General features: G+C 47.7%; 1 protein-coding gene across 1 annotated transcript in view; it reads left to right on the forward strand.

The window, feature by feature from the left end:
- The first annotated feature begins 1,654 nt into the window (after positions 1–1,654).
- PDE1B (phosphodiesterase 1B) overlaps positions 1,655–27,700 on the forward strand; it is a 152,803-nt gene continuing 126,757 nt past the window's right edge. Inside the window, exons 1-2 of the mRNA XM_063119256.1 lie at positions 1,655–1,715; positions 1,962–2,073. Coding sequence (XP_062975326.1) covers positions 1,967–2,073 — 107 coding nt within the window. The 5' untranslated portion in view covers positions 1,655–1,715; positions 1,962–1,966. The remainder of the gene's footprint in view (positions 1,716–1,961; positions 2,074–27,700) is intronic.

Here is a 27,700-nt window from a genome sequence, read left to right on the forward strand (position 1 = left end):
TCAGTTTAAAGCCCTCCTGATCAAGTTCTTCATGCTGTGGCCGAACTCATTCTTTCCAGCCCTTGTGAGGTGCAACCCATCCCTTGCCAGCAGTCCACGTTCCAAGTAGCGTAGCCCGTGGTCCCAGAATCCAAAACTCTCACGACGGCACCACCTTCGAAGCCCTCTGCAGTAGTCCTCTGACTGAATGTTGCCCTGTGCAGGCATTTTCTCCTTCCTGCAGTCACTGTGCCACTGGGACAAGCTTCAGAAAGTCCCCCTGGTAACTATTCTCTTGTACTTCCATCCAGGAAGCTCAGGGCAAAGTGCATGTCTCCCCACCCCATCTGTTTCACTTTCACAACAACCCTGTCAAGTAGGATAGGCCAAGAGATAATGACGGGCTTGAAGTTTACCCGACAGTTTAACAATGGCTGATTAGGGATTTGAATATGCATCTCCCTCAATCCTAATCTGACAATGTAATCCAGTCTTTTTTCATCTGGTACCTGCCAGAGGTTTTGGACTACAACTCCCATCAGCCCTGACCATTAGCTCTGCTGGCTGGGGCTAAGGGGAGTTGTAGCCCCAAACATCTGGAGGGCATCAGACTGAGGGAAGGCTGCTCTAACCACTATGCAACACTGACCACGATTAAACGTTTTAAAGATATAGGAGCCCTACGAATCCTTACCTTAGGCCTGTTTACATTGAGTTCCAAAGGTTCCCCCCTTTTCCAACTGTGTGTGTATTTAAAAGGCCGAATGTGGAAAAGCGACCATCTCTGCTTTATGATGGCCTCTCTCTGCACGTGCTCAGAGGTTCTCTCGCCAGAGCTCAGCTGGGACTGAAAACCGCCTAGCTACGACAGCCTTCTTATCGCCGCCCAGTAAGGCAGCTCCGAGAAATTGGCAGCTGGCGAGCTGGTTGGCTGGTCGGGGCGCGAGGCGCCCTCCCCTCTTCCTTCGGCCGACCTCTCCCTGCAGCGGCACACCGGGCGCCGCCGCCGCCACACCGACAGGCACGAACCGCCGCCGCCGCCGCGTTGGCCACTCGGCGAAAGTTGCGCGGCAACCGACGCTTCCCCAGGAATCCGGATGCGCTCGGAGGAGGCAGCAGGAACAGCCGCCGCCGCTACAGCAGCAGCAGTAGCAGCAGCGCCCGGGCGGACAGGATCGCTCCGTGCTGGGACGCCACCCAGGGGGCTCCCTAGGCAGAAAGGGCGAGTTGATCCGGGTAATTGGAAACAAAACCACGTTGCCGTGTGGCTGATGGGGGAAGGCCGGCGCCTGGCCCCGGCTGCGGAAAGAGTGGGCGCGGGCGGCCGGCGGGCAGTGGGTTTTGTGGCCCGGCGCGGGGGCCATTTTCCTTTCGCGCCGCAGCCCCGGGACGCCGCTGGGTCCCTGCGCAGGCGAGCAGATTTGGAGAGGCAGAAGCCGGCGCGGCCCCCGCCCCACCACGCCGGAGAGAAGCGGGGGAAGGGCTCCTCGGTGGATCCGCGCGTGCGGGGAGGGGAGGAGGGGATCGTCAAGAAGCCGCCCCCCCTTTAAGGGAGGCCATTATGGGGGAGCGCACGGACTGGCACACGAGCGGCGGGGCGGGGGGATTGGCTGCCGCTCACCCAACAACGGATGATTCAGGCGGCTCGCTTGGCTCGCCCGAGCCCGCCCCTCCTCTCCCCTTCTTTACACCAACCCCAGCGAGTCCCCGAAGCAGGGCTTCCGAGCAGGCATCCGGTAACGCGGGGTAACTAGCGCGCGGAGGGACAGAGAGGGGGGCAGGACGAGGAGAGGTAGCTGGTTGCCAGGGTGGCATCTCGGGGGTGGAAGAGACGGCGGGTGGGTGAGGTATAACGGGGCTCTGGTGGAAGGTGGACAAGGTTCAGGAGAAGATAAAACCGGGGAGGGGGAGGCGTGTTCTGTCTTGGGGAGGGGGTGACATTTTTCCTTCTCTCTCTCGATCCCTGTCCTGCGTAAAAGAAGCAGCGATGGACGCCCCGCACCTCGACCTGCTGGAATCCCCCGAGGGCTGCCCCTCCCCTCTGGAGCTCAAGTCTGCTCCCAGCAAGAAGATGTGGGTGAAGCTCCGGGCACTGTGAGTAACCCTTATCTCTCCCCCCCTCTCCACCCCAAATTTGGGTCTGTCTTTCTGCTCCACTCTTGGCTCCATCGCCACAACTGGTCTGGTACTTTGTGCACCTTGCGTCTTCCCGAGTCAGAGCGAATGATGCAGCTTGTGTGTGCCTCTGTCTTGTTGGCGTTTTTGGTGGAAACATGCAGCGAGAGCTGATGTGAGGCTCCGTTTGCGGGACTGTGCTCGCCTCCCTCTTGTGTTTCCTGGACTCTGATCTGTGCATCCAGTAGTTGGCGAGGTCCAATCCCCCCCATCCCCGGTTTGATTGATCTTCCATGCGCCTGATCAAGTTTATGGTGCTGGGTGTTGTGAGCTTCTGCTGTCATCGGGTGCTGCCGGGCTTCACCGCTGGGAGGCTAATTTTTTGCCGCAGCAATTAATAGCATTTGGCAAACAGTCTCGAGCTGCTTTGGTGCGGGAATCCTCCCCCCACAACACATACATACATACACATGGGCACACTGCAGCTGTGAACAGCGCTTGTAAACCTTTCAGTGGGGTTAGCCTGAGAGAGCCATCTGTATGCGGAAGGAGCAGTTTGGGAATGCAGTTTGAAGATTTTCTCGTTGTGGTTGCATCCATGGGGACTAGAAACTTGTGAAGCCTCGTTTGCATGGCTTGCGTGCTTAATCCAATGGGAATGCTGCAAAACAGCCCTCCCAAACCAGTACTGCATGGGATTGAACATAAGAACATATTCCAAGCGGCCTTATGTATATTTGTCCGCCTCCTCTGGCATTGTCTTCTCTGCTTCTCACCTGATGCACTCTCTGTTTATTTTAAACTGGGGATTGAACTTGGGCTCTTTTACATGCAAAGTGGGTGCTCTATCCCTTGAGCTATATGGTCCCTTCCTCCCTGGTAGCTATTTGAGTATTGATCAACTGTCCCTGGAGGGTTCATTACATGAACTGCACCCTAACTGACTTGGCCTCGCTTAGGTGACATAGTGGTTAAGAGACTGAGCTAAAAGTCGGACAGTTTCTGACTAAAGTCCTGCTTCTGTAGTCCACTTACTGGGTGGCTTTAGCCAAACTCATGTTTGCTGAGCCTCACCCCCATCAGCAATGTGGAGGTGCTCATACCGGCCTGCCTCACAGAGCTGTTGTAAGGCTTACAATGTCTGTGAAGCAGTTTTAAAATGCTAAATCTTACTATTGCTGTTACTGATATCTGGGGATCTGCACAAGCCCTGTGGGGCTTGCAGGTGGCCAGTACGTGACAGTTGCAAGTCTAGACACACTTACCAGGCTGTAAGCCCCATTGAGCTCAGTGGCGCTTACACCTGAGTAAACACTCTTAGGATTGTACTGCCAATCAGCCACCTATTGCTAAAATGATTTCTGCTGATAGAGCATCTTTATTGCGGCAAAATTGATATTCCTTTGATCAAAATCCAAACATTTGTATCGGTGCTGCTGCGGAGTGAGGTAAGGTCAGATGCTTCTGAATACAAATTTCTAATATCGTGCTGCATTCCTTTCATCTTATCCCCTTGCAACCTGAAGACAAGAAGGTCTTCTTCAGACAGAAGTCTGTGCGGGAGGGCTCCGAGTTCTGAAAGAGTCTTTTCCTCCCCGCAGGAATAATATTTCGATGCGGTTTATTGATCCTGTCAACAGACCTCACAATAAAAAAAATGTATGGTTCAATTAACATATAGAGGTAAAGTTAGAGCATCAATCAGCCCTTCCCAGATGTTCCTGGAGCAACAGGGATGGAGCCTTGTGGGAGCAGCAAGTGCGCCTCTCCCGCAACATCCGCATTGGGGCTCCTTGCACAACATGCTAATCCACACTCAGATGAGTGTGGGTTGTTTGTTTGTTGAACCGTGGGTTAGCGTGTTGTCTGAACCCAGGATGTTTTCCACAGGGTGGCTTGTTAACCATGCAGTGTGGGTTGTTAACCACCGGGAACAACCCAACAATAAACGATGGGCTCTCAGTGTGGCTTATTCGAGAACAATAAGCCACACTGCATGGTTAACAAGCCACCCTGCAGAAAATGTCCTGGGTTCAGACAACATGCTAATCCACGGTTCAACAATCAACCCATGGTTCAACAACAACCCACAACCAACCACTGAGTGCGGGTTAGCATGTTGTGTGAATCCAGTCATTGGCTCTCAGTCAGGAGTGGAGAGGTAAAATATGAGTAATATCACAGCCTTCTCCAACCTGGACTTCAACTCCCATCAGCCTCAGCCAGCATGGCCAGGGATCAAGAATGCTGGGAGTTGTTGTCTAAAACAATTGGAGAGCAGCAGGTTGGGAAAAGCTGGTATAGATCAAACATCTATTAATCTCCAAATTATATTTAATTGGATAACATTTTAATCCTTTATCTTCATTGCTCTTAGTAAACATTTAGCTACAGTTTCTGTGATAAACTCATTTGTACTGAAAAAACAACAACAATGTATAGAACATAATATTCATAGTCTGAAGTAGTTTAAGGCCTGTTTTGCGTACAATGTTGCCCCGGCATTGGAACTCCTGGCATGCCTGCATCTGCCGAAAAGGCTTTGTTGGAATTGTAAAGCTCACTGTGTCCCAAAGCCATCCTTCACGCCACCTTGTCTCCATTGTGGGGCCTTCCAGATACTTTGGACTACACCACCCATAATCCCCAACCGTTTGCCAGATGGACTGGGACTGATGGGTGTTCTAGTCCAAACCCATTTGGAGGGTGCCACATTAGGGAAAACTGCTCCACACCATCCTTCCCTCCCCACAGCTAACGTCCATCCTCCTGCCTGCCCTAAGTAAACACACAGAGAGCAAATCTCTGCTTCTCCATGAATCTCCCCAGGTGCCCTTGGACCAGTTGCTGTCTCCCAGTCTAATCTACATCGTAGGGTTGTTGTGAAGATAACGAGGCAGGGGAGAGGGATGCCATTTTGGCTGTCCTGAGATCCCTGGAGAAAGTGAGAGCTGAAAAAAAGGAAATGAATTGAAATGTGGAGCCACGTATGACGATGCCCCTGGACCAGCCAGCTGGCCCATCTGCCTAATTGGGCTTCTCGCTGCCCTTTGCCTCCCGGCTCTCTAGGAAACTGGGTTTCGCCCAGTGGGGCTCTGGGAGCCATCCCATGGCTGCACTGTGCTGTGTTTGGATGTAGCTTTTAATAAGCAAAGAGCAGATCCACACCTAGCCGTGCCTGTTCGACACCTGTGGCAGACCGAATGGGATGAGCGTGTTCATTTGTCAGCGGCTCAGTGATCTTTAATTAATTAGGGATGTTTAAAAGGAGGAGAGCAGGAAGGGCGGTCACAGCATGCCCAGTTTGAAGGTGTTACTTGCAGGTGCTTTCCGTTGCTTCCTAAAGCTTCCCTGTATTGCAGCCAGGGGTGGTGCAATAGAGTGGAGGGGTGCTCAGGGATGGGGTCCTGGCACAGTGGTGGAGCCCCCTGCTTTGCATTTAGAAGGTCTCAGGTTGAACCCCAATGACACAGGTAGCAGGTGATGGGGGGACGACTTCTTCCTAAATCATTTATTTATTTATTGCATTCATATACTGCCCCATAGCTGAAGCTCTCTGGGCGGTTTACAAAGATGAAATCATCCTAGGGGAGCCACTGTTGTGTCAGAGTAGGTGGTATTGGAGCAGAAGGGGTGGTTGCTCTCCGTGGCTCCTTAAAAGGTTGTTGGACTGCAGCTCCAGCTCTATCCCTGGGTTTGAGGTAGCAGGACTGGGCCTGGCCTCTGCCTGGGATCGCAGGGAGCTGCTGCAGATCACTCTCAAGCAGCCGCGGGAGCTGGGATTTGCTGTGGATCCCCAGGAAGCGTGTGCCCGGTGGCAACCTCTGATTCATTAGCGGGAAATGTGTGAATGGGCACCCCTGCATTTTATGCGGCACTTGTGGGCTTAGTTCTTGCTGGGGCAGTAACAGGGTGACCCTATGGAAAAGGAGGACAGGGCTCCTGTATCTTTAACAGTTTAATAGAAAAGGGAATTTCCGCAGGTGTCATTGGTATGCCTGCAGCACCTGGTGAAATTCCCTCTTCATCACAACAGTTTAAGCCCTGCCCTTTTTTTTTGTATCTGGTCACACAAAAGCCTCGTGTGGTGCAGAGTGGTAAGCGGCAGTTACTGCAGCTGAAACTCTCCCCACGGCCTGAGTTCGATCCCAGCAGAAGCTGGTTCTCAGGCAGCCGGCTCATGTCGACTCAGCCGTCCATCCTTCCGAGGTCGGTAAAATGAGTACCCAGCTACCTGGGGGAAAGGCAACTGCGACTGAGGAAGGCAATGGCAAACCACCCCGTTACAAAGTCTGCCAAGAAAACGTCAGTGAAGGCAGGCGTCCCTCTAGGAGTCAGCAATGACTCAAGTGCTTGCACGAGAGGTTCCTTTCCTTTCCACACTAGGCTGGGCTCCTGCAGCTTTAACTGTTGTGTTGAAGAAGGCATTTCACCAGGTGCTGCATGCATACAAATGACACCAGATGAAATTCCCTTTTCTATACAACTGTTAAAGATACAGGAGCCCTGTCCACCTTTTCATATGGTCACCCTAGGCTGTGAATGTTTCTGGGCAGGACTATTTCAGACTCTGTGTGTGGGAGTGTGAGAGAGACCGAGATCACATGATTGATTGCTTCCCCTGTGGGGTAAAAGGGATCCTTGTACTTCAGTGGGGGTAAACCTGTGGCTCTCCAGATGTTTTGTCCCTAGCCCACATAGCCAATGGGGAACAATCAAAGGAGTTGTGGGCCACAATTGACCCACTCCTGCATCACATGAAAAACCATTATTTTTGGGAAAAAAGGCTAAGTGAGAGCCCTCCTCCCCGACATGCTAGTTTCCTGTGTGCAATGAATATTTTTGCACACTCATGGCCTGAGTGTGCAACCCACCTGCAGCCTGAAGGTCAAACTAGATGTGTTGCAGGTGTCATGCAGTGGCTTTTGTTTTTACTTCAATGTGGGCTCTGGATTTGATAGATTCAGTGGTGTTGAGGAGAGGCTGCTTAACCCTTTCCCTTCATACAGTTTTCCTGTTCAAAATCCTCTTCTCCCAAGTAAGTTGTTCTCCTGCCCTCCATCACATCTTGTGGCAATGAACCCCACGAAAAGATCATGCATTGTATAAAGCAGTATTTGTCTCTTTTCTGCTTTAGCTCAACTGACAACTCATTTCATTGCGTGAGCCAGGCTGGTGTAGTGGCTAGAGTGTTGCACCAGGACTCGGGAGATCTGGGTTCTAGTCCCTGCTTGGCTATGGAAGTTCTCTGGGTGACTTTGGACCAGTCATGGTGTTGTGTTTCTCAAAAAAACCCTCCTGCCTTCTTGGGAGACAATAACGAGGCCTGCTAAGTAACCTACAAAGCTTTATTTAAGCAATAAACATCTCTTCCCACCTGAAGAGAGTCTAATCTCTTGGAACTTTCCTCTAGACAAAACTATGCAAATTAAGTGAGACAATTGTCCTTTCAAGGAGAATGGAAAGTCTTTTCCCAAGACGCATTAACGTTAGAGATACTAAAGTTAACCTTCTGACGGGATGCGAGCTGGGCTGACTTTCTCTCGCCTTCCTTTCGCTCCGCCCATTTTAGTCTGCGGCGTACTCTGGGATCGGCTAACCTGTTGGTACTCTCTCCTACGGAAGAGTGTTAGCTTCCCACTGACTGTGTATTATTTGCCCTTGATGAGATAAGCTCTGGAGAGGGTTCACTCCCAGCTGGTGAAGAGCCCGTGAGAGCTTTCTCCCTCACTGGTACAGGCTGGCCTGTTTCTGGCGCCGATTCCTCTACTTCAGAGTCTGATTCTGATTGATCACCTGAAACGCCTTCTTCCAACCCAGGGGGAGCAGGGCTAGACATATGGTCTCTTAGCCTAACCTACGTCACAGGGTTGGTGTGGGGATAAAATACAGAAGAGGAGGACCATGTAAGTTGCCTTTCACTCATTGGATGAAAGGCAGGATATAAATGTCACAAACAAATAAAAGTTTTAGTTTTATGAGTGAAGAAAACATTGTTTGCCCATTTTCTTCACACCATGCTGGGCATAAGTTTATAAACCTTTAACATGGGCTGCTTCCCATGGTCATTTCCCCCCTAAACTGAATTTCTCCTAATTTTTGATGACCTTATCTGACCCCCTCCCCTCATACTTTATGATGTCCTGTGGATAGATAAACCTTATCAGCAAAGTAAACATCCTTGCTTTTGAGGCTTGATTGAAATGTGTCACAAGCCGTGGATAAAGCATCAATCTGTGCAAGTCATCTCTGGGGCTTCTGTCTTTGTGCATGCACATGCCACGTGTGCTAGCCCATATGCGTAAAATCCTCGTGGGTCACATATTGCTGCCGTGCTGACAGTGTTTGTGGGCTAGCCCATGCACGCGCATTTAGATGGCGCTTGAGATGTGGAACGCTTGCCCAAGTAGATGCTGTACCTGTTGGCTTGCATCACATTTATATCGGGGCGTGAATCCGAATTTGAGAGCTCCTCCAGTGGTTGCTCCGTGAGGAAGGGGGAGCACTTGCTGACTCCCCCACTTTCCCCCCACTTCACCCTGGCTCTTGGCCGTAAAGGATGTCGCTGCTACTTGGAAGGAGAAGGCTAACATTAGAAGGCTAACGTTTAAACAAAATGGTTCTGGACCTGCAGCTATGCAGGACCGCAAAGGGCTCTTTGTTGCTGCCTGGATGCCAAGTACTCCATGCGTGGGTGGGTAGGTGGCTGCTGTGTGTCCCTGGGTTGAAGTGCTTGTGCTTCATGAGCACCTGCAGCCCCCTTTTGCAGCCCTGAAACATTACAGGAAGGGGCGCCTTTTGCAGAGGAGAAAACATTCACCAATTCCCCAGCACCACCACCAGCCTGATCCCATTTGTGTGCGGTCCTAATTGGCAGGCATTCTCCGTACCGTTCTCTGTGGAGGGAAGAAACTCAAAAGAGAATCGTTAAGTCTCTCTGCAGCTAGGTTGCTTTTCATAATCAGCAAGCTAGCCACATTGCCAGGACGCTGGCCTTTCTCAAGCCGTGACACCCCGATAGTTTTCGCTAAGCGCTAGCCGAAATGGCTGAAAGTGTTCAGTGTGTGTGTATACCTGAAAGTGCCTCCCGGGTTTTGGCACTTGCTGTGAACTCATTTGCGTTCCATCTTTGGTTTCATCAATGATGTCACGATGCTATGTCTGACGTGATGTCATAGGCATGCTCCTAAATTGCCTGGGTGTCTGTTTGGCTGCATCAAACGCAGTGTTTTTGCCCAGGTTTTTGATGATCCTTGGGCAAGACACTCTCAATGGGTCTCCTCCCTCAGTGAGTCCACCTTCTGCCCACCATTGTCAGCAATGCTCTTGCTGCTGCTCCTCCTCCTTCTCCTCCTCCTCCTCCTCATTGCTACCCCTGGCTTGTTTGATAGGCAGACAGCTTGTGAGGAAGAAGGCAGTGGCGTCTCCTCCTCATCACCACTGTTGCTCAGGGCCCGATTGAGAGGCAGGTGAACAAGCAGATTACAATGGTGAAGAGGAGGAGCAGGTCCAGGGGGCTGTTATAAGTGGCCACCCACTGAGATGTGGGACCCCAGTAGGTGCCCAGCAATGCCTACCCTTGTTGCTGGCCCTGGTAAAAGATTCCAGAGCAGATCTTGAAGTCGGAGGACATTCCCTACAGAAGAAATGGCTTTTCCTTACTTCACATGAGATGATCTCTATTGGATCAGGCAAAAGATTCATCTAGTCTGGCATTGTGTTCGCTCAATGGCCAACTAGCTGTCTGTGGGAAACTCACAAACAGAACATGAGTGCATCAGTATCCTCCTACCCATGTGCCCTAGTAACAGGTGTACAGAGGCTTACTGCCTCTGCTACTGGAGGTAGAAAATAGCTATCGGTAGTCATTGATAGCCCTTCTCTTCCAGGAATTGGTCTAATCCCTTTTTATGCTTTCTTTATCCTGTGTTTTTTCAATATAAGTCGAAGGCCATTGACTTAGTACCTAACAGGATTTGATCTCTGACCCTAGTGTGGTATTCCAGCCATAGTGTGGTACTTCTACATTCCTGGAGCAACATGGATGGAACCATGTGGGAGTGGTATACAAACTCTCTCTCAATCATTAGCAGAAACAGAGAGAAAAAGAGGCAAAATGTGAGCATTATTACGGCTTTCCCCCAACCTGGTGGCCTTCTGATGTTTTGGACTTCAACCCCCATCAGTCTTAGCCAGCATGGGCAAGGGGCAGGAATGCTGGGTGTTGCAGTCCCAAACATCTGAAGGGTGGCAGAATGGGTACAGCTGAATTATCGACTTTAAGCTAGGGCAACTTTGGGTCCTGGACACACCTGCCCAAGTCTGCAAGCTACATGCCCTCACGCAGGCACTGGAAACTAAACTAAAATAATATTTTGTTTGTTGAAAAGATGATGTCCTGACCCCTACGGAGTGTCAAAAGGGTCAAATTTAGGTTGCAAACACTACATGTACCATTTGGTTTCTTAAAAATAACTGCACACATTCCCCCCCCCCCCGGAAATTTGGGCCACAGAGGGAGGTGACAGGGGCTGCGTTCAGCCCCATGGGCCATGTGTTTCCTCTCCTGCTTTAAGTTGATGTTGGCTAAAATCTTCAGAAGAAGTGGATAAGATCTGGGAATCTTGAGTGATATTTTTATTTAGACTTTTCTCGAAGGAGCTCAGATTGGCATACATCTTTTTATCCCTACAGCAAGCCTATGAAGTAGGTTGGGCTGAGAGAAAGAGAGACAGACAGAGAGACTGGTCCAAAGTCATCCAGTGGGCTTCATGGCTGAGTGAGGATTTGAACCTAGGTCTCCCCAATCTAAGTACGGAACTCTTTCTGCTACAAGACATGGATGCTTCCTTGCATTGGGACTTCTATTGGATACCTGTCAAAGGATGAGAGGTTCAGTTGCATTCCTAGCTGCAGGATCAGAGGATTCATTTGATGCGCTGGGATGCGATGTGTGCTATGCACACAGAGCTGGCATTGAGATTTTGGGTCCAGTAAAGATTTGATAACTCTCAGACTAGGTGGGACTTAGGTTTGGATCAAGGTTGAGTCGCACAAATCTCTTTTGCATGGCCAGATGCAGTTGACTGGAGTCTTATTGCACGCAGATTGTATGGCAGAGCTGTGCAGGATTGATCCGTCACTTGCTCGGCTTTCCCATCAGTGGGTGATAAATCTGCTAATTTTCTTCTAGCCACTTCAATAACAGATCCATCAATGTGCATCCTGGCTATATTCAGAGATCTGTTTAAATTGTCCATCAGTAGGAGCCTGAGCAATTTCAACACACAATTGTTATGGCTTTTGAAACTCTCTAATGCGCTTTAGCCTCTAGTGTCCCTGACTCAGGGCTGATTTTTGTGGTAAGCTAGATTTTGTCCTAATAATAAGCCAATTTTGCAGTCACCAATGACCCTTGCAGTTAGTGAGAGATTACGTTAGTTCAGTCTGGTATAATCAACTAACAAAGCACTTGTTACAATGGACAGATTATGTGTGGGTTGAAGGTACATATATTGCTGAGACCTCTAGGATGCAGCATGCGCTATGCACACAGAGATGCAATGCACCTCTCCCACTATGTTCTTGTTAGCGGAGCCAGGATAATACATGGAAAGCTTATTTATTTAACACACGCATTGCAACCTCTGATGCTATCTTACTAAACTTTCTACATGGGGCATTTTATTTCTGTTTTTTTTTTAAAGAGGAGGGGAAATGGGAAAGTATTTGTCAAAGTGAAAGAAAACACTTTTTCCATTTGTGTATTTGCAGTATTCTGCTGTACCACAGTACCACCTAGAGGATATGTAGCAGAAAAGGAAACTCTCTTTGTGTTGTGCTCATATCTCAATGTTGCAATGAAACCGAAAGTAGATGCAGCAGATTAACAGCTTTGTGTAGCAAAGCTCGCCGTGAATTTTCTTTTAATGAAAAGACAGCTGTAAAGTTGTTGCTGTTTAAGAAATTGACAGTAAGACAACATTAGGCATTCTGCCATTTTGACTGCTTTCAAGTCTGTGTTAAATACATTTTCTGTGTATTGGTCTAGTGTGGAGGCTTTTTTAAGATATAGTTCTATGCATTCTTTTTGTTGGTTCCCATCGGTGGACAAGTCCGCCAGTATTGGTTGTAGTGGACTAATTTTGGCATCACCCTCACGTTATTCCTGAGCACTATGCTTTACTTTCCCCTGGAGGGAGAGAATGCCAGCCACCCCTTTAGATGGGAGTCAATAAATGGGGGCACTATTGGGGCAGGGGCAAAACCTTTCCCTGTTCACTCCACTGTGTTCCAAATTACACTCAGCTCATATATCCAACAGTTCTGCTTGTTGGTCGTGTCACAGTGTGGTGGAATGTTAGGTATGTATTTAGGTCGCCTTTAAGACTAAAATCCTTTTATGTATCCTGTTTTGTGACAGCCTGGGAGGGTCATGGAGTGCATTGCTTATTTTGGGGAATGCTTATGAGATAGACTCTTTGGGAGCAAAGTCCCATCAGGCAAAATACAAAAGCAAGGTCTCATCTGATACATTTCCCCTAACCACTGATCATTTTATGGTTCTCCATCTTTGCACCCCCGCCCTAATTCTGAAAGATTGAAATGTCTCTCCTAAGGCTTAGTTACTGGCAGTAAGAGCCTTGAATTATAATATGCAAGTATTTTGGGCCCCCACTCCTTTTGTTTTTAGTCCCACCCACTACTGGAATGCTGCCCCTGAGAGCCTCTCTGAAATTGAATTTGGCCCTTGAGCTGAAAGAATTTCCCAACCCCTGCAGTAAGTGGACTTTTGTCAGGTGATAGGTTTAGGAAACTAGCATGGAGTGTTCAAGTTCAGGCAACCTGGATCAGTACCCTGGACAGCTCCTAATTATCTTGGACAGGCTGGAGCCTTTCACTCATTGAATATAATAGGAAGATGTTGCTTCAGCAGAGAGTTGAAGCCTTATAAAGTTAGGCAAGGCATGTTCTGCATTAGACTCCACATCCTTGAAGAAGCCGTGTTCTGGGCTTGTACACTTTGGCTTTCACAAGTTTAAGGAGATGGAGGTGCTGCTGGAGACTTCATCTCCCAAGTCCAAGGATGGTGGCAGAGTCATGTTCTTTAACCTGAGAGATCATGGGAGGAGGTACCAAAGGTTTTTCTCTGTAGAAAGCAGCCTGAACCTTGTCCTTAGTGAGTCTTCCTTAGAGCACTGTTGGGCCATGGGTTCAAAGGCCATGACGGAATGTAGGGTAGAAGTTTCAAATTTTACAACTGGGGAACTGAAGCTGAGAATAGCTTGCTCAGGGTCACCTACCGATTCTTCAATTCATCAGGGATCTGGACCTAGTTATATTCATTCCATCGCTCTATGCTGTCTTATGCATCTGATTTACCTCTTTTGAGTACCAATGGTTTGAAGCATCCATTGAAATAATTGTAAAGTCTTTGGAATATGATATAGCTTGATAGTCATAACAGCTCTGAAGAATCAAGGCATCACTCTAGAGCCAAAGTTTCTGATACTATCTGGGGTGGGGTGGGGTGGGGGGAGAGTGGGGCTGGAGGGAGGAAGAAAGAAGCTTCCATAAAACATTGCTAAATGCCTGTTTGCAAGATAGAGATGGGAAGGCTTGGAAACGCCCCCCCCCCCCCCGGAAAATGGGGGGAAGATAGGAAAATTCAGGGGAAAACCTGTTCCTCCAAATTTCCCCCAAATCTTCAGGAAAAATGGGGAATACATTATAAATATGTAAATAAATAACATTTCTTGTCTCCCAGCCCCCATTTTTTTCTGCCCCCCCCCGCTCTGGGCCTACACATCTCTAATGCAGCCACAGGAGCTGGGTGGTGTAAGAGGTTGAGGTTTTGGAAGGCAGAGTGTTGCCAACTGTTAAGATCTGCTAGGTGTTATGAGATCATTGAGAGAGATGATGATGATAATTAATAAATATATTTATTTCTTACCCGCCTCCCTCTGGATCAAGGTGGGGAACAAAATCAAATATAAAAATACTATAAAATACATGCTATATAAATAAATAAATAATAATAATAATAATAATAATAAAACTGATCTGATCAAACTGGGCACCAACTCCCCCTGTGGGAGAAGGTTCTCTCTGCCCAGTGAAGATCAGCATTAATAACAGATGATACTGAACATAGAAGAGTAGGTCTGGTTGGTCTGTTGCAGCCAGAACAGCAAAGTGTCTCGTGGCACCTTAACGACTCAATAGGTTTATTGTAGCATAAGCTTTTGTGCACCAGAGCTCACTTGACCAGAAGCATTTGACACAGAGAGATATGCATGGATGTAGAGGGGGAAAATACGATGATCAACAGTCTGTGACGTTTATATGCAAAGCTCAAAGGCATCCAGGATAAGCCCAGTGGGGATTCATCACAACAGTAATTGGCAGACAACACAATCTTCCGAACTTATTAAAGAGTCTGTTGGCACCTTAAAGGGTGAAAGGTTTGGTGTGGCAGCTTTTGGGGACAGTGCATCTTAGCGTCCTATTGGCATTCCGTTGAACAAGGTTTGGTTAACCCAGTAAATGCTACAAATGCCACCAGTGGGTCATATCTAATGGCGTCATTCCACAATCTGAAATGCATTTATTTATTTAAATAGCGCTAGCGGAGCTCTGCTGAACCTTTCCACTGCGCAAGCGTTTGTCCAATGTGCTCGCACAAGCTGCTGCGCAAAGCGGTTGGGCAAACCTGTTATGGAAATCAGTTGCGCAAGTGGATGCACAAGCATAATGCAACGACTTGTGCAAACGTAACTTCAGCTGGATTCTTCTCTTGCACATAGTTCAGAGCCTAGGTTTGGCTAGCCCGGTGTCATTTGTGCCAATGGAATGACACAATTGGATACTGCCCAATGTCTGTGGGAGTTACTACGTAGCTGAATCCTCATCAGGAATGGAGCTTTGACTGAAACTGTAGGGTTAAACATGTTGGCTGGCCCAAGGACTTTGGCAAATCTCCGTGGAGGACTTGGCAGACCTGGGAGATTTATCCTTGATAGTAATAACAATTTGTGCCTTGCCATTGATCCTCCTTGGCTTTGTTCTGCAAACAAAGTTAACTTACCCCTGCAGTACAAAACCCACATTAGTTTAATGTTTTTATTAGGCCAACTGGAAGATCACCAAAAATGCAAGATCTCCAGATCTCTTCCAACAGGCAAGATCTTCCAAAGAGCAGGTTTGGTGTGGGAGGGGAGGGAAGGATGGGAAGAATAAGATTGCAACAGAATAAAAAAAAAAGAAACGAAATTCTCTTTTAAAACACGGCTGAGCAGCATGCAGCCCCCAGTGCAGCTCCTGCCGCCCCCAAATTTATTTTAAAAATGTGGGGAGTTTGGGGGAAACAAATGACATCTTGACTGCTTATGGGCACAGTGTCTGCATGTTCAGAGTCCCAGCTTCATTGTGTGAATCTGAATGCGCAGATGCTGCAACTTAGGAAGCGGCATTATATTGAGTCAGACCCTTAATCCATCTTGCCCAACACTGTTGACACTGACTGGCAGCATCTCTCCAAGGTTTCAGGCAGGAGTTTTTCCAGCCCTTCCTGGAGATGCCAGGAATTGAACTTGGGACCTTCCGCATGCAAAGCAGGTGCTCTACAAGTCACCGCTTTTTGCCCTCTCAGTTCCCTCACCCCTGCCAAACCTGCTTTTTGAAACATTTTGCCTGATTTGAGACCTGGAGATCTCAAAAGCTTGCACAATTTTTGTGATCTTTTGGAGAGCTGCTGCCAGTCAGTGTTGACAATACTGGGCTAGATGGATTGATTCAAGGCAGCTTCCTATGTAAAGATAATAGATAGATAGGATAGATACATTAGACAGAAAGATAAGATGGATAGATAAGCTAGATATGACAGATATAGGCAGCAGCCTTACAAGAGTGGGGAAATAAGCCTGACCCACACAGTTTACAGTTATGGATTAATGGATATAACATTATTTTAGCACAGTAGCCGGCCTCTTGGAATTTAGATCAGGTTGCCAACCAGACAGAAACATAGCACGCACACACATACACATGCATGGCTTTGCCATGTTTCCTTTTTCTTTGGGGCCAGTTACCAGCGAAGCAAGGGTTTAAGGCTTTTAAACTGTTCAGCTTGGGCCAGGAACAGGTAGGCCACAGCCTTGCAGGGTCTAATTAGGTTTTAACTGGAACTTCTAGATATGCCAACCGGAGCCAGGTGCGGAATAGTGGCTCAAGGAGATGCCTGCCTGCAGCTGATACTGAGGCCATGCATGAGCTCCAGGCAACCAGGGAGGGTGCGGAGGGATCTGGCCTTGCTGTCTGTTCTCACACTCCTTAATGTGATGAACTGGGCTTCTTGTTCTGAAATGAGGAGTGCGAAGAACACCCGCCTCTCTGCCTGAAAGAATATAGGTCAGGGAGGTGCTAAGTAGGCTTTTATGGATGCACCAAGCACTTCTCTGGCCTTTCCCAACCTGGTACCCTGCAGATGTTTTGGACTGCAACTCCCATCAGCCCCAGCTAGTATTACCAGTGGTCAAGAGTCATGGGAGTTGTAGTACAGAACATCTGGAGGCCACCAGATTAGGGAAGGATGCATAGAAAAACACAGCCACACAACAAAGAATACAGCAAATTACACACAAATTGGGGCGGCGGCAGAAAACTCTCCAAGCTTTAAAGCAGGGTGGGGGAATGTATGCCCCCCTGCCATCCCTCACTATGGGCTATGCTGGCTAGGGCTGATGGGAGTTGCAGTCCAACAACATCTGGAGGACCACATCTACTCCCTCTCTTGCTCTATGCAGCGTGCCTCCAAACAGAAGAGAAAATATTATCAGGTGCCTGAAATACTTTTTACTATCCCCAACCATGTTTCAGAAAGATTTCCCTTCCTTGGAACACTTACCTCTCTCCAAATGTATAGCAAAGAAGCTTTGCAATGCTGCCTTCAAATGCACCAACGTTTTTTTCAGGCACATGAGAATATTTTCTCTTCTGTCTTGGACACGTCAGTGCCTTTTCCCTCTTGCTGTTTCCTCTATACAGTATGCACAGGTCTGAAAGTGGATTCTTTTGTGTATTTTTCTCAGTAAAAAATGTCATCCATCCACCCCACTGAAGACAAAGTGCTTAAAGTTCCTGTGACTTTGGTGCTGTCAGGTGAGCAGAAAACAAAGAAAGCCTAACACCCCCTCCCAAACTATTTTTTTATTCATTCATTCATTCATTCATTCATTCATTCATTCATTATTCTCTAAAGCCTCAAGATATCCTCCTAAGGTTTTGGAGGTTTCTTTCCTAGGCATGCCAGAAGGATAATAATAATAATAATAATAATAATAATAATAATAATAATAATAATAATAATAATTTCTCTGCCAAACAGTACATTCTGCTTTTGTACAACCCCCACCCCCACCCCAAGCATGTCTCTGTCAGAAGTTTGGTAGGCTTCACTCCCCACAGAAAGTTCCCTCTTCCCTCCTCATCCCCGTTTCCTTGCGTGTCATGTCTTTTTTAGAATGTAAGCCTGAGGGCAGGGACTGTCTTCTTTACTGATCAATTGGAAGCCGCTCCGGGAGCCTTTTTGGCTGAGGTGCTGGATAAAAATACTCAAATAAATAAATAAATACTGTACCTGCAGATTTCATCCAATTCTGCAAAAGAGCGGGGTGGGTGGGGGAAGGTATAGCTCTTAAGAAATTTCCCAATGATACTCAATTGGGAATCATAAAGCTTTAGCAATCCTGTAACGAGGTTCTGATTTGGATCTGAGCTAATTTGGACAGCCTCCAAAGCGGTCCGAGCCGAATCAAGATATTTCCCAAGTTGTCGAAGTGGGGTCCGAATCAAATCTTTTGGTCGGTGCATAACCCTAATCCCAGTTCTGCCTTTTGTTTGTCCCTGCCATGGGCAGATAGATAACTCTTTGCCCGGTTTCGTCCCCAAACTTGTCATTCCTCTGGGCTCTTCCTTCTGACTTAGTGGACTTTGAACCCAGGGACCAGAATGGTTCCTTTCAAGAGTTGGCATCACTAGATTTGGGGCAAGTAGCGGTGCTTCCTTTCTTTCACATGTTTTTTGCAGTTGCAGCGATCCTATGGGATAGGTTGTTGTTCCACAAATTAGGAATGTATGGTTGGAGAGAGAGAGAGAGAGAGAGAGAGAGAGAGAGAGAGAGAGAGAGAGAGAGACTTGCCCAAGGTTGCAATCTGTCAAGACATCATCTCTGCACCGGAGCCGCTTGAAGATCATTGCATGTGGCAATCGCCCATGACTATGTTTTTTGGTACGTGTGTGTGGGCAAGTGGCCATCCATTGTACGTTTTGGCTTATTTATGTTGCTGTTTTTAAATTGAGGACTGATAGTAATCTAGGCTTCTTCTTTTTTAAACCATCCCAAAGCAAAACGGAAAGAAAAAAGATAAAATAGTTTTGCTGCAGGCTTTATACTTTATACATCTGAAAAGCGGGCTTGAGTCCATGGAACGATGAGCCCCAGTAGAATTCCTTAGCCTTGAAGGTGCTGTAGCATTCTTGGTGTTTTTGGCTACCACAGACTGACGCTGCTACTCCTCTAGAGTCATAATGGTAGCAATAGAAGCAGTGGAGGCTCTGATTTTGGTGGGGCGGTGACTCCTCTGTGGCTTTCAGTCAGAAGTCTAAAGGAGCTATCCAGAGTGCTGAACCCTATCCTCAAAATGGGTTTGGCATCTTGGATAGCTCCTTTATAGTTCTGACAGGTTCTGTTACTGAAACCCAGAATGGATTTACAGCCCCACTGAAATTGGAGCCACCAGCCTCCACAAAATAAAAAGCTTAGATGTGTACCTGTTGCTATCCTTGCCTAGGCATACCAGTTTTTCTAAGCACAGCAGTTCAGATCTCAAAAGGTAAGTCAGTGCCCGCCTATAGGTGATATGAAAAGAACAGGGAAAGCAAGCAAGTCCTGGCTGTGGTCCATGACGTTCTTACCTGGGAGTAAGTCCTGTTGAACCTAGTGGGACTTACTTCTGAGTAGACATGCATGGGATTGCACTGCTAGGCACCAATTCTTGACATTATGTCATCTCAGCCATATTGCCTGACCTGGATAGGTGGACCCAGTGGAACTGGGTGGCCTCCACTCCAGGTTTTAGCCAGAACCAGTCAGAATCCACTCCAGCTAGCTAACCTCCTTTAGAGTCACCAGCTTCCACTGGGTGACCTCTTTTAGCCCACATACTCACACAACAACAGCCGTGGTTCTTGTGCCATGGCCTAGGAACACGTTTCCTGTGAGCCCCCTCTCTGACTCATTCCCATCATTGTTTTAAACACTTCTCTTTTTTGGACAGGCTTTTAACGTTTAATTTCATTGCTGCCTGGTTTCTCTGTGGTAGATGGAAGTAATTAAACTGAAAGCAGCAAGAACATGAGTTTAGGTTTTTTTTATATGTACTTCAGTTTTTATAATTGTTAATGTTCAGAAGCTGCTTCAAGTGTGCTCTCTCTCTCTCTTTTTCTGCCTAACTTTACTTGTGTGATTGTTGTGATGATAACAAAATGGGAACACACACCATCGTCTTCTACTTTTACCTCACAGGGTTGTTGTGGTGGTAATGTTGAGTATGTATATATTTATTTACTTCTGAACCATTTGATATGCAAAGATCTCTAAGCAGTTTAGACATACACAAAATACAATATAAAAGCTGATATAAAAACAATCTGAAGTAATAAATTAGAGTGACCATATGAGAAGGAGGACAGGGCTCCTGTATCTTTAGCAGTTGTATTGAAAAGGAAAATTCAGCAGGTGTCATTTGTATATATGGGGAACCTGGTGAAATATCCTCTTCATCATAACAGTTAAAGCTGCAGGTGCCCTGCCCTCTTTTAAATCTGGTCACTCTAGTACAGCTCCTGCAGCTTTAACCGTTGTGATGAACAGGGAATTTCACCACGTTCCCCATATATACAAATGACACTTGCTGAAATTCCCTTTTCTATGCAACTGTTAAAGATACAGGAGCCCTGTCTTCCTTTTCATATGGTCACCTTACATTAAAAAAAACATTTCAGAAATGTTAAAATAGAGTAGTTCAATTATATGTCAGGGAAAGCCTGGGTAAACAAAGGAGTCTTCAGGGGTTTGCCTGTGTCTACATCTTGGACCACACGTGGGCCCCTTCTACACTGTGGATTTGTCCCAGGGTCGTCCCTGTGTATCCAGATTAGACACAGGGGGGATCCTGAGAGCAGGCAGGGAAGACCCCTCTATTTTCCCAGGATAACTGCTTTCCCAGTTATCCCAATTTCCCCACGGTTCTGGGTACTGCGGGTGGTGTGGGTGCCCATCCCGGCTTCTTCCCTCTCCTCGCGAGTAGTGAGGATCAGCAGAGGGAAGGAGCTGGTCCGGGGTGAGTCCAGGGACATTGAGGGTGGGAGGGGGAGCAAGGTTGGGGGCTTTAAAAAAAAAAAAACTTTTTTGGTAGAGTGCAATTGTGCTTCTGGCTCCTGTTTGTTTGTTTTTTAAAAATGGCACCCGTGATGTCCCCGTTTGTTTCTGGGATGTCGCACCGGCGTTTGTACACTAGGGGATGATCCCAGAAGCAGGGAAGTGTGGGATCGCCCCGCCTCCCTCCCTGAAGGCCCTTTGGTGTAGAAAGGGTGATGGAAAAACATTCTGGAGGATGGCTGCTAATCCCGAGAAAGCCTGTTCATGTGCTGTTACTTGACACATATTGTTCGTTGTATGTGTCCCTGAGCACTGCAAGAATAGTTTCTGTGGTTATGCCTGTCAGTGTGATGAATAGCCTATAGGTGGCAGCATTGGTGAGCTATGCTGAACCATCACTTCTAGGTTGGTATCCTCTTTGCGGGATGCTGAGGCCATTGGAGACATTGGGCAGAGGCAATCCTGAGCTGCCGTTTAGGATGCCGTAGCCATCATTCCCGTAGGTGCCATGTGGCCATTGCATTCATAATTTTTACGTTATCTAGATGTACGGTTAGGATGGTTAAACTGTGCATATCCCCAAAAATGTAGTGTGTGAAGTATTGCGCTGGTCACCCCAGGGAGATCTACTTGCCCAGTGATGCCACCAATCTCTAGATCCTTTAGCCAGTTTCTCCTACTGGTGTGCTTTGTATTCTGCTTTCAGATTTCCTTTTTCCCAGGGCAAATTCTGGGAAGCAGGAATGGCTCTTTTGTTTCTGTTTGTTCCCCATTCCTTCTAAGTAATGTTGGGGTGCAGGTGGGGGTGTCAGGAGAGAACAGGGATGCTTACAGGCCTTAAATGGGTCTGGATCCTTTGGAGAGGTAGATCTTTACCTACCATCCTTCCATGCCCTCTCTTCTCAAGCAGTTTTTAGCAACCAGAGAATCAGTGGTCTTGATGTATTTGCAGGGTGAATTTGGGAGAGGCCGCTAGAGGTAGAATTGGCAATGTAGGCTCAGATCAGCATCCTTTCTTAAGTTCTCTTCCAGGCCTTTAGTACAATTCTACTTGACATTGTCCCCCAGCATCAACCAGGTTCTCTCCTAACCATGGTTTGCAGGCTCGCTTCCAACTTTGATTTAGATGGGAACCCTGGTTGGCATTAACCATGACTTGCTTTGGCACGCATACAATCTGAAACCAAGGAGGGGATGTCATGTGAACCATTCCTAACCATGGTGGCTACATAACCATGGTTTAAATACCTCACTAACCATTTGCTGTAAAAGGGTTAGCGGCCTAACCATGGCTTAAGTGTGTGGTCTGAACAGATGGAACTGTTCAGATGACACTTCAGGGACTGTGGTTAGTGAAACTGTAGTTCTTTGGGATTAGCACTAACCACAAGCAATGCTGTTGCATACAACACTTTATGGCATGGTTAGAGCCACTAAACCTACTGCAGACGGTCTGACTGTGGTTAATGAATGAGCAGGATTTAGCCAAACGCATTGCACAAGACACCTTAAACCCTGCTGCTTAACCAAAAGCCTTAACCAGCAGGGTTTAAGGTGTCTTCTGAACAGGCCCATTGTTTAATAACTGCCCCACACCATTGACTAGTCAATGGGTCTGTCCCCTAAATAGTGTTAATCATCTCTGTTTCTCTTTAATTAAAGTGCTTCTTTAGATTGCCACGGCCCGAAGCAAACACAGTTCCTGCTGCCGCCACTCTGTTTCAATGCCTGTCTTTCTTGCTCTCCTCCACCCCTGTGTCTCTCCACCCCCCCACCCCCCGCATCACCTCCCAACCAACTGTGCTGATGTCCTAGCTAATGGACCTGCCAGCTGAGAGCCGTTTTCATTTATGCTGCCTCACGATGCCTGCTTTAGGCATAAAAAACCATTTGGCATCAAAATCAGACACAATATTTTGTTTTGGGTTAAAAAAAGAAGAAAAAGAGAGACATTAAAAGTTAACAGATTCTGTGCAGAGGAGGTTAAGAAGCAAATGTTTCCCCCCACTTTAATCTTTGCCTGGATGTATGAGGCTCGTGATGTGCACCCGTGATGTGCTGTTGCCTTTGAAACGAGAGGAGAATGCCTGATTGTGTTTTACCATCTCCCGCCTACTAATTCTCCACTAACTACAAAGTGAAGAGGTGGGTGGGAGCAAGGGCCTGGGGAACGGCTCCCCCCCCCCGCCACTCCATACAGCACTCCTGGTGGGAGGATGGTGGATTTAAAAACCTGACTGTCAAAATAAAGAAGAAATTGTCCTGTCCCCCCCTCCCCCCCGCCTCCAGATCTTTAGGAAAGAAGTTAAACCGATGACCATGTTTCTCTAGGAGGACGTTTCTTGGGAATGGATACCCTCTTTTTTGGAAGCCGTGCTTGCCTAATCCATTTAGAACTACTGGTGGTGGTCGTGGTAGGGAGAATGCACTTGGTATATGATCAGAAGCACCCTGTTATGATTTCACGTGTTCCTTGGCCAAATCGTAGCATTTCTTTTTCTACCCGTACACTGCGCTCAACATCTAAGGTCCTCCTTTGAGTGCCTACTCCGAGGGAAGCTTGGAGGATGGCAACAAGGGAGAAGGCCTTTTTGGTGGTGGCCCCCCTGCTGTGGAATGATCTCCCTGATGAGGCTCGCTTGGCACCAACACTGTTATCTTTCAGGTGCCAGGTCAAGACTTTTCTTCCAGGCATTTAACAGCATTTAACAATGCTAAGTTTGTTTTTTAATAGACCCCAGAACTGTTGTTTTTTAAATGGATACTCTTGTTTTTATACTGTTGTTTTTATGTTTCTTACGCTTTTAAAATTTTGTATACTTTTTAATGTTTACTGTTTTAACTTTTGTGAACCGCCCAGAGAGCTTCAGCTGTGGGGCGGTATATGAATGTAATAAAGAAAGAAAGAAACAAACAAATTCTCCTTTTCCCAAACGAAGGTCGAGCGACTGAATTCTGGCTCAAATTAACCCCTGTGCAAAAGCATTCAAGAGGTGTGCCTGAGCAGCAGGGAGACGGATGTGCTCTGCGCATGCTTGAGCGTACTCTGTTAGAAGGGCTTTATGTGATCTGGAGCAGAGTCTTGGGTCTGCAAATGGGCTGAGCCAGTAAGCACTGGGTAAAAATGAAGGGTGTGGGGCCAGGGGCTTTTTGAGGCAGGGGAGAGAACAAGGGGTCTATCGGCCTGTGTGTGCTTTGGCCTGTTAATCCCAGGTCCTTCTGCTAGGGTTCACAGCTGCCCTGGCAAAGAGCACCTATAGACTCCAGAAGCTAACATGGTATTTATTGAATTGGGTACAGGGGGCTCTGGTGGTGTTTTTCTTTTCATTTTTTGGGGGGATCCCTGCCTTCTTTCTCCAAGTGCATCCTTTGTGCATTCCTCATTCCTCCGTTTGCTGTGTGTCTCTGGCCATGGGATCCATCCGGCAAAGGCTCAGGATCATAAGAAGGCCCATGCTGGATCAGACCAAGGGTCCATCTAGCCCAGCACACAGGAGAGGGGCAAGTTGCCCGTGGCATGGAAAAGCCGCAACGCAAGCCCGTTGACTGCAGTGTTGTGGTGTTTACCTTCTTCTCCGGCAGATTTCCATAAATCAAACCGGCGGTGAGCGAGAGCGGTGGAGCTGCTCAGGGCCCTGGCATTCCTCGGCAGTGCTCGGCTAGCGCCCCTCTCTCTCCCCGGAGCCCCCTCCCTTCTCCGGCTTCTGACTGTCATTTCCCGATGTTTCCACTGCTCCTGGGGCGGCTGGTCTTGACAGCTCCTTGATGCCTTTTCTGTACTTTGCCATTTCTGTTTGCTTTGTGCTCGAAATCCCCAAAGCTGTTTCTCACTGTGAGTTTAGGAAGGCAGCGGAGTTGCTTCACTCTCGGGTTAATGTGCTGGGCTGCAGCGGTAATGCCGAGATGGAGGGGAGAGAAAATGCCCACTGCCCAGGGGTCAGGCCCACCATCTTTCTTTCTTTGTTTGAGATGGATTCCCCCAACGTGCTCTCGTTGTGCTTTTAAAAAGCTCCGTCTGGCTTCTGAGATTACAGCAGGTGTTGCCCATACACTTCCAAGCATACCTTTGTCACCACGAGAACGAGAAACTTGCTTTCTTTAAAAGAAAAAGAAATCTGAGATTGTCACCGAGCTGGATTCTAGACCCACATTCGGCTCTCCACCCTAAACCTCATCCTTAATATGATGCCACTGCATTGGCTAGGGCTGGAATAAGTGCCTGCTTTTTTAACCCTGGCCAGGGCAAAATGGAGTGGCACCTTCTGCCCCTTGCTGCATTTCATGCTTCATCCCAAGCTAACCGCCCTTGGAAAACCCTGGTTTGCAGGGGCTCATTCTCAGGGCTGAATCCAGGTAACTTCTTGTTAATAGTTAGAAATTATTAGTCATCGTAATTTAGGTCAGGGATCTGCTTTGTTTTCACTGGAACCTTGAGGTCCACCAAGTGCAAAAGAGTATCTCAGGATGTAAATGTATGGAACAAGGGCGCCTCTGAGCACATGTTCATCCCAGCAATTCATTTTTAGTTCAAGACCTGGAACTTTCTGCTCTCCCCACCCCTGAAGCTTTCTTGCATGTCAGCAGCCTAATTTGGGAGTGGGGGTGGGAAGGGCTTTTTGTTGTTGCTCTTGCTAAACTATTGGGAGTCCGAAATCCTTGCCGATCTACTGCAGATCACCCAAAGATCTACCAGTAGGTCCCGATCTACTTTCTGTGCACTCCTGATTTAGGTGACTCCCTTCTTTCTTATTGCTGAGTATGAAAAGCCACCCCACGGGAGATGCACATGGAATGAACGGTCTCATCTAGTCCAGAATGCCTTTGACTTGAAACGGGCCCATCCCATTTCTTGGCCACTCTCTCGAAAAGCTCAGAGGACGGCCGTTTCCACAATCTTTCCTTTGAAGGGTGCAATGTGGTGAGTGTGGCGATTTGTCGCTTTTTCTAAGCAGATCAAAGCGCATCACAATTTAATCCTCTCGCATTGCCCATAGGGTATATCATTGGCTTGCTGCTTTGCTTTCCAGGAATATATTTTGCAACAGTGTGAACTCCTGCTACTGGTTGAGGAAGATCGGTTCTTAGATTTCTTCCACTCCACTCTCCCCCCCACCGCCGTTTCCCGTTCAACTGCTCTCTGGGTGGATGGCCAAAGGGTTCGCCTTTCTAGACCTTAGGACCTTGCATAGCATGAAACGGAAGTGTAAAATCCTTCTTTTTCTTAGTATATTTAGGGTGGCATAAATTATTATTGTGCAGGGATGTGTTTTATGATATGCTCTTTCTTTGGGGGAATCCGCACGTCGTTCCGAGATCGCTTCTAAGCGCCCCCAGTGCGGCGTGAAAGCGAGCGTGTAACTTGCCTTTTGAAGAGCCAACGAAGAGACGTCCTTCCCGCTGCCGCCGCCGCCACCCGCAGACCTCCTCGCCGACCGCGAGGAGAGCTCAGCTGAAGAAGGCGAGGTGGAGAGCTTCTTCTGCTCTCAACCCTGCCTTCTTCAGCCGAGCTCTCCTCGCCGGTTGGCGAGGAGGTCTGCGGGTGGCGGCGGTGGCGGGAAGGATGTCTCTTCATCGGCTCTTCAAAAGGCAAGTTACACGCTCGCTTTCACGCTGCACTGGGGGCGCTTAGAAGCGATCTCAGAATGACGTGCGGATTCCCCCTTTCTCTTACTTCTTCACCCTGTTTTGTGGTTCCCCCCTTTTTTGGTTTGTTTGCAAAAAAAATAAAAGAAAAAGGAGCTCACATAGGAAGGAGTCTGGCATTACGTTGCTATTGGGAAAGCAGTGAAGGGATGCATGCTTTCAGGTGGTGATTTCTACCATCATATGACGGTGGACATGCACAAATGGATCATCAGAGATTGAACATCAAAGATGCAACTTTCTTCCAACCCAGGGCTTCTTAATGGAAGCAGTTCGTGCAGTTGGCTGTCAAGTCGTCAAGGGTGGAGAGTGACAAAGTGGTGTTTGTATATGCATGAATTAGCCGTCGGAAAGGGTGTATTTTCCAAAACATAGAATTTTTGAGTTTGGCATTTGGTTGGCCACTGTGCAAAATAGAGTGCTGGATTAGATAGGCCTTTGATCTTACCCAGCAAGGTGGCTCGTACGTTCTTCGATGGCAGGGGTCCCATGGACATAGCTCAATGCAAGTGTACCTGCTTTGCACACAGAAGGTTATGGGTTCAATCCCTGGCATCTCCCTGTTAAAAGTGGATAAGGTGGGAGTTCATGGGAAATATTTCTCTGCCCAGAACCCTGGGGAACTGCTGCCAGTTACAGTAGACTAACCTTCCGCAAGCTGGTACCTTCCAAATGTTATAGAATACGACTCCCATCAGCCCCACCCAGCATGGCCAGTGGTTAGGGATGACAGGACTTGTAGTCCTAAATGGACGGTAGCAGGTTACAGAAGGGTAGAGTAGACAATAACAAGCCAGATAAACTGATGGTCTGACTCGGTATAAGGCAGCTTCCTATGCCAGGCAGGCCAGAGGATAGATTATGGTGATAGTCTCATGGCATGATTAAATCTTATGACTGTACCCTCTCACTCTGAGCCCTAGTCTTCTGGGCTCTTCAATTCAGGGGGGCGGGTGGAAGTGCTGGATGTACTAGAACACTCATGCCTTCTGGAATGCTTGTACCTTCTAGAACATCTGTACTTGTGCCTTCTGGAACACCTGTATCTTTCAAAACAGCTATACCTTCTGGAATACCTGGATTTGTGCCTTCCGGAACACCCGTACCTTCTGGAACACCTGTACCCATACTTCTGGAACACCCATACTTTCCGGAATACCTGTACTTGTGGTTTCCGGAACACCTGTACCTTCCAAAACACCCATGCTTTCCAGAACTCTTGTACCCATACTTCTGGAACACCCATACTTTCTGGAATACCTGTACTTGTGCTTTCTGGAATACCTGTACCTTCCAAAACACCCATACCTTCCAGAATATCTGTATCCATACTTCCGGAACATCCATATCCATACCTTCTAGAACACCTGGTAGAATACCCATATGACCCAGAGAGTGTGCCAAGATTATTTTGACATTTGTGGGTGAAATGGTGTTTGTGTTTTTTTTAAAAAAATGGATGCAGAAGAACTGGAGAGAGACACAGCAAGGTCATTCCTGCAACCTCCGAGTGGAGCCGACAGG

This window comes from Elgaria multicarinata, chromosome 3 (genome assembly GCF_023053635.1).
Source record: "Elgaria multicarinata webbii isolate HBS135686 ecotype San Diego chromosome 3, rElgMul1.1.pri, whole genome shotgun sequence".
In the NCBI taxonomy this organism is placed as follows: Eukaryota; Metazoa; Chordata; class Lepidosauria; order Squamata; family Anguidae; genus Elgaria; species Elgaria multicarinata.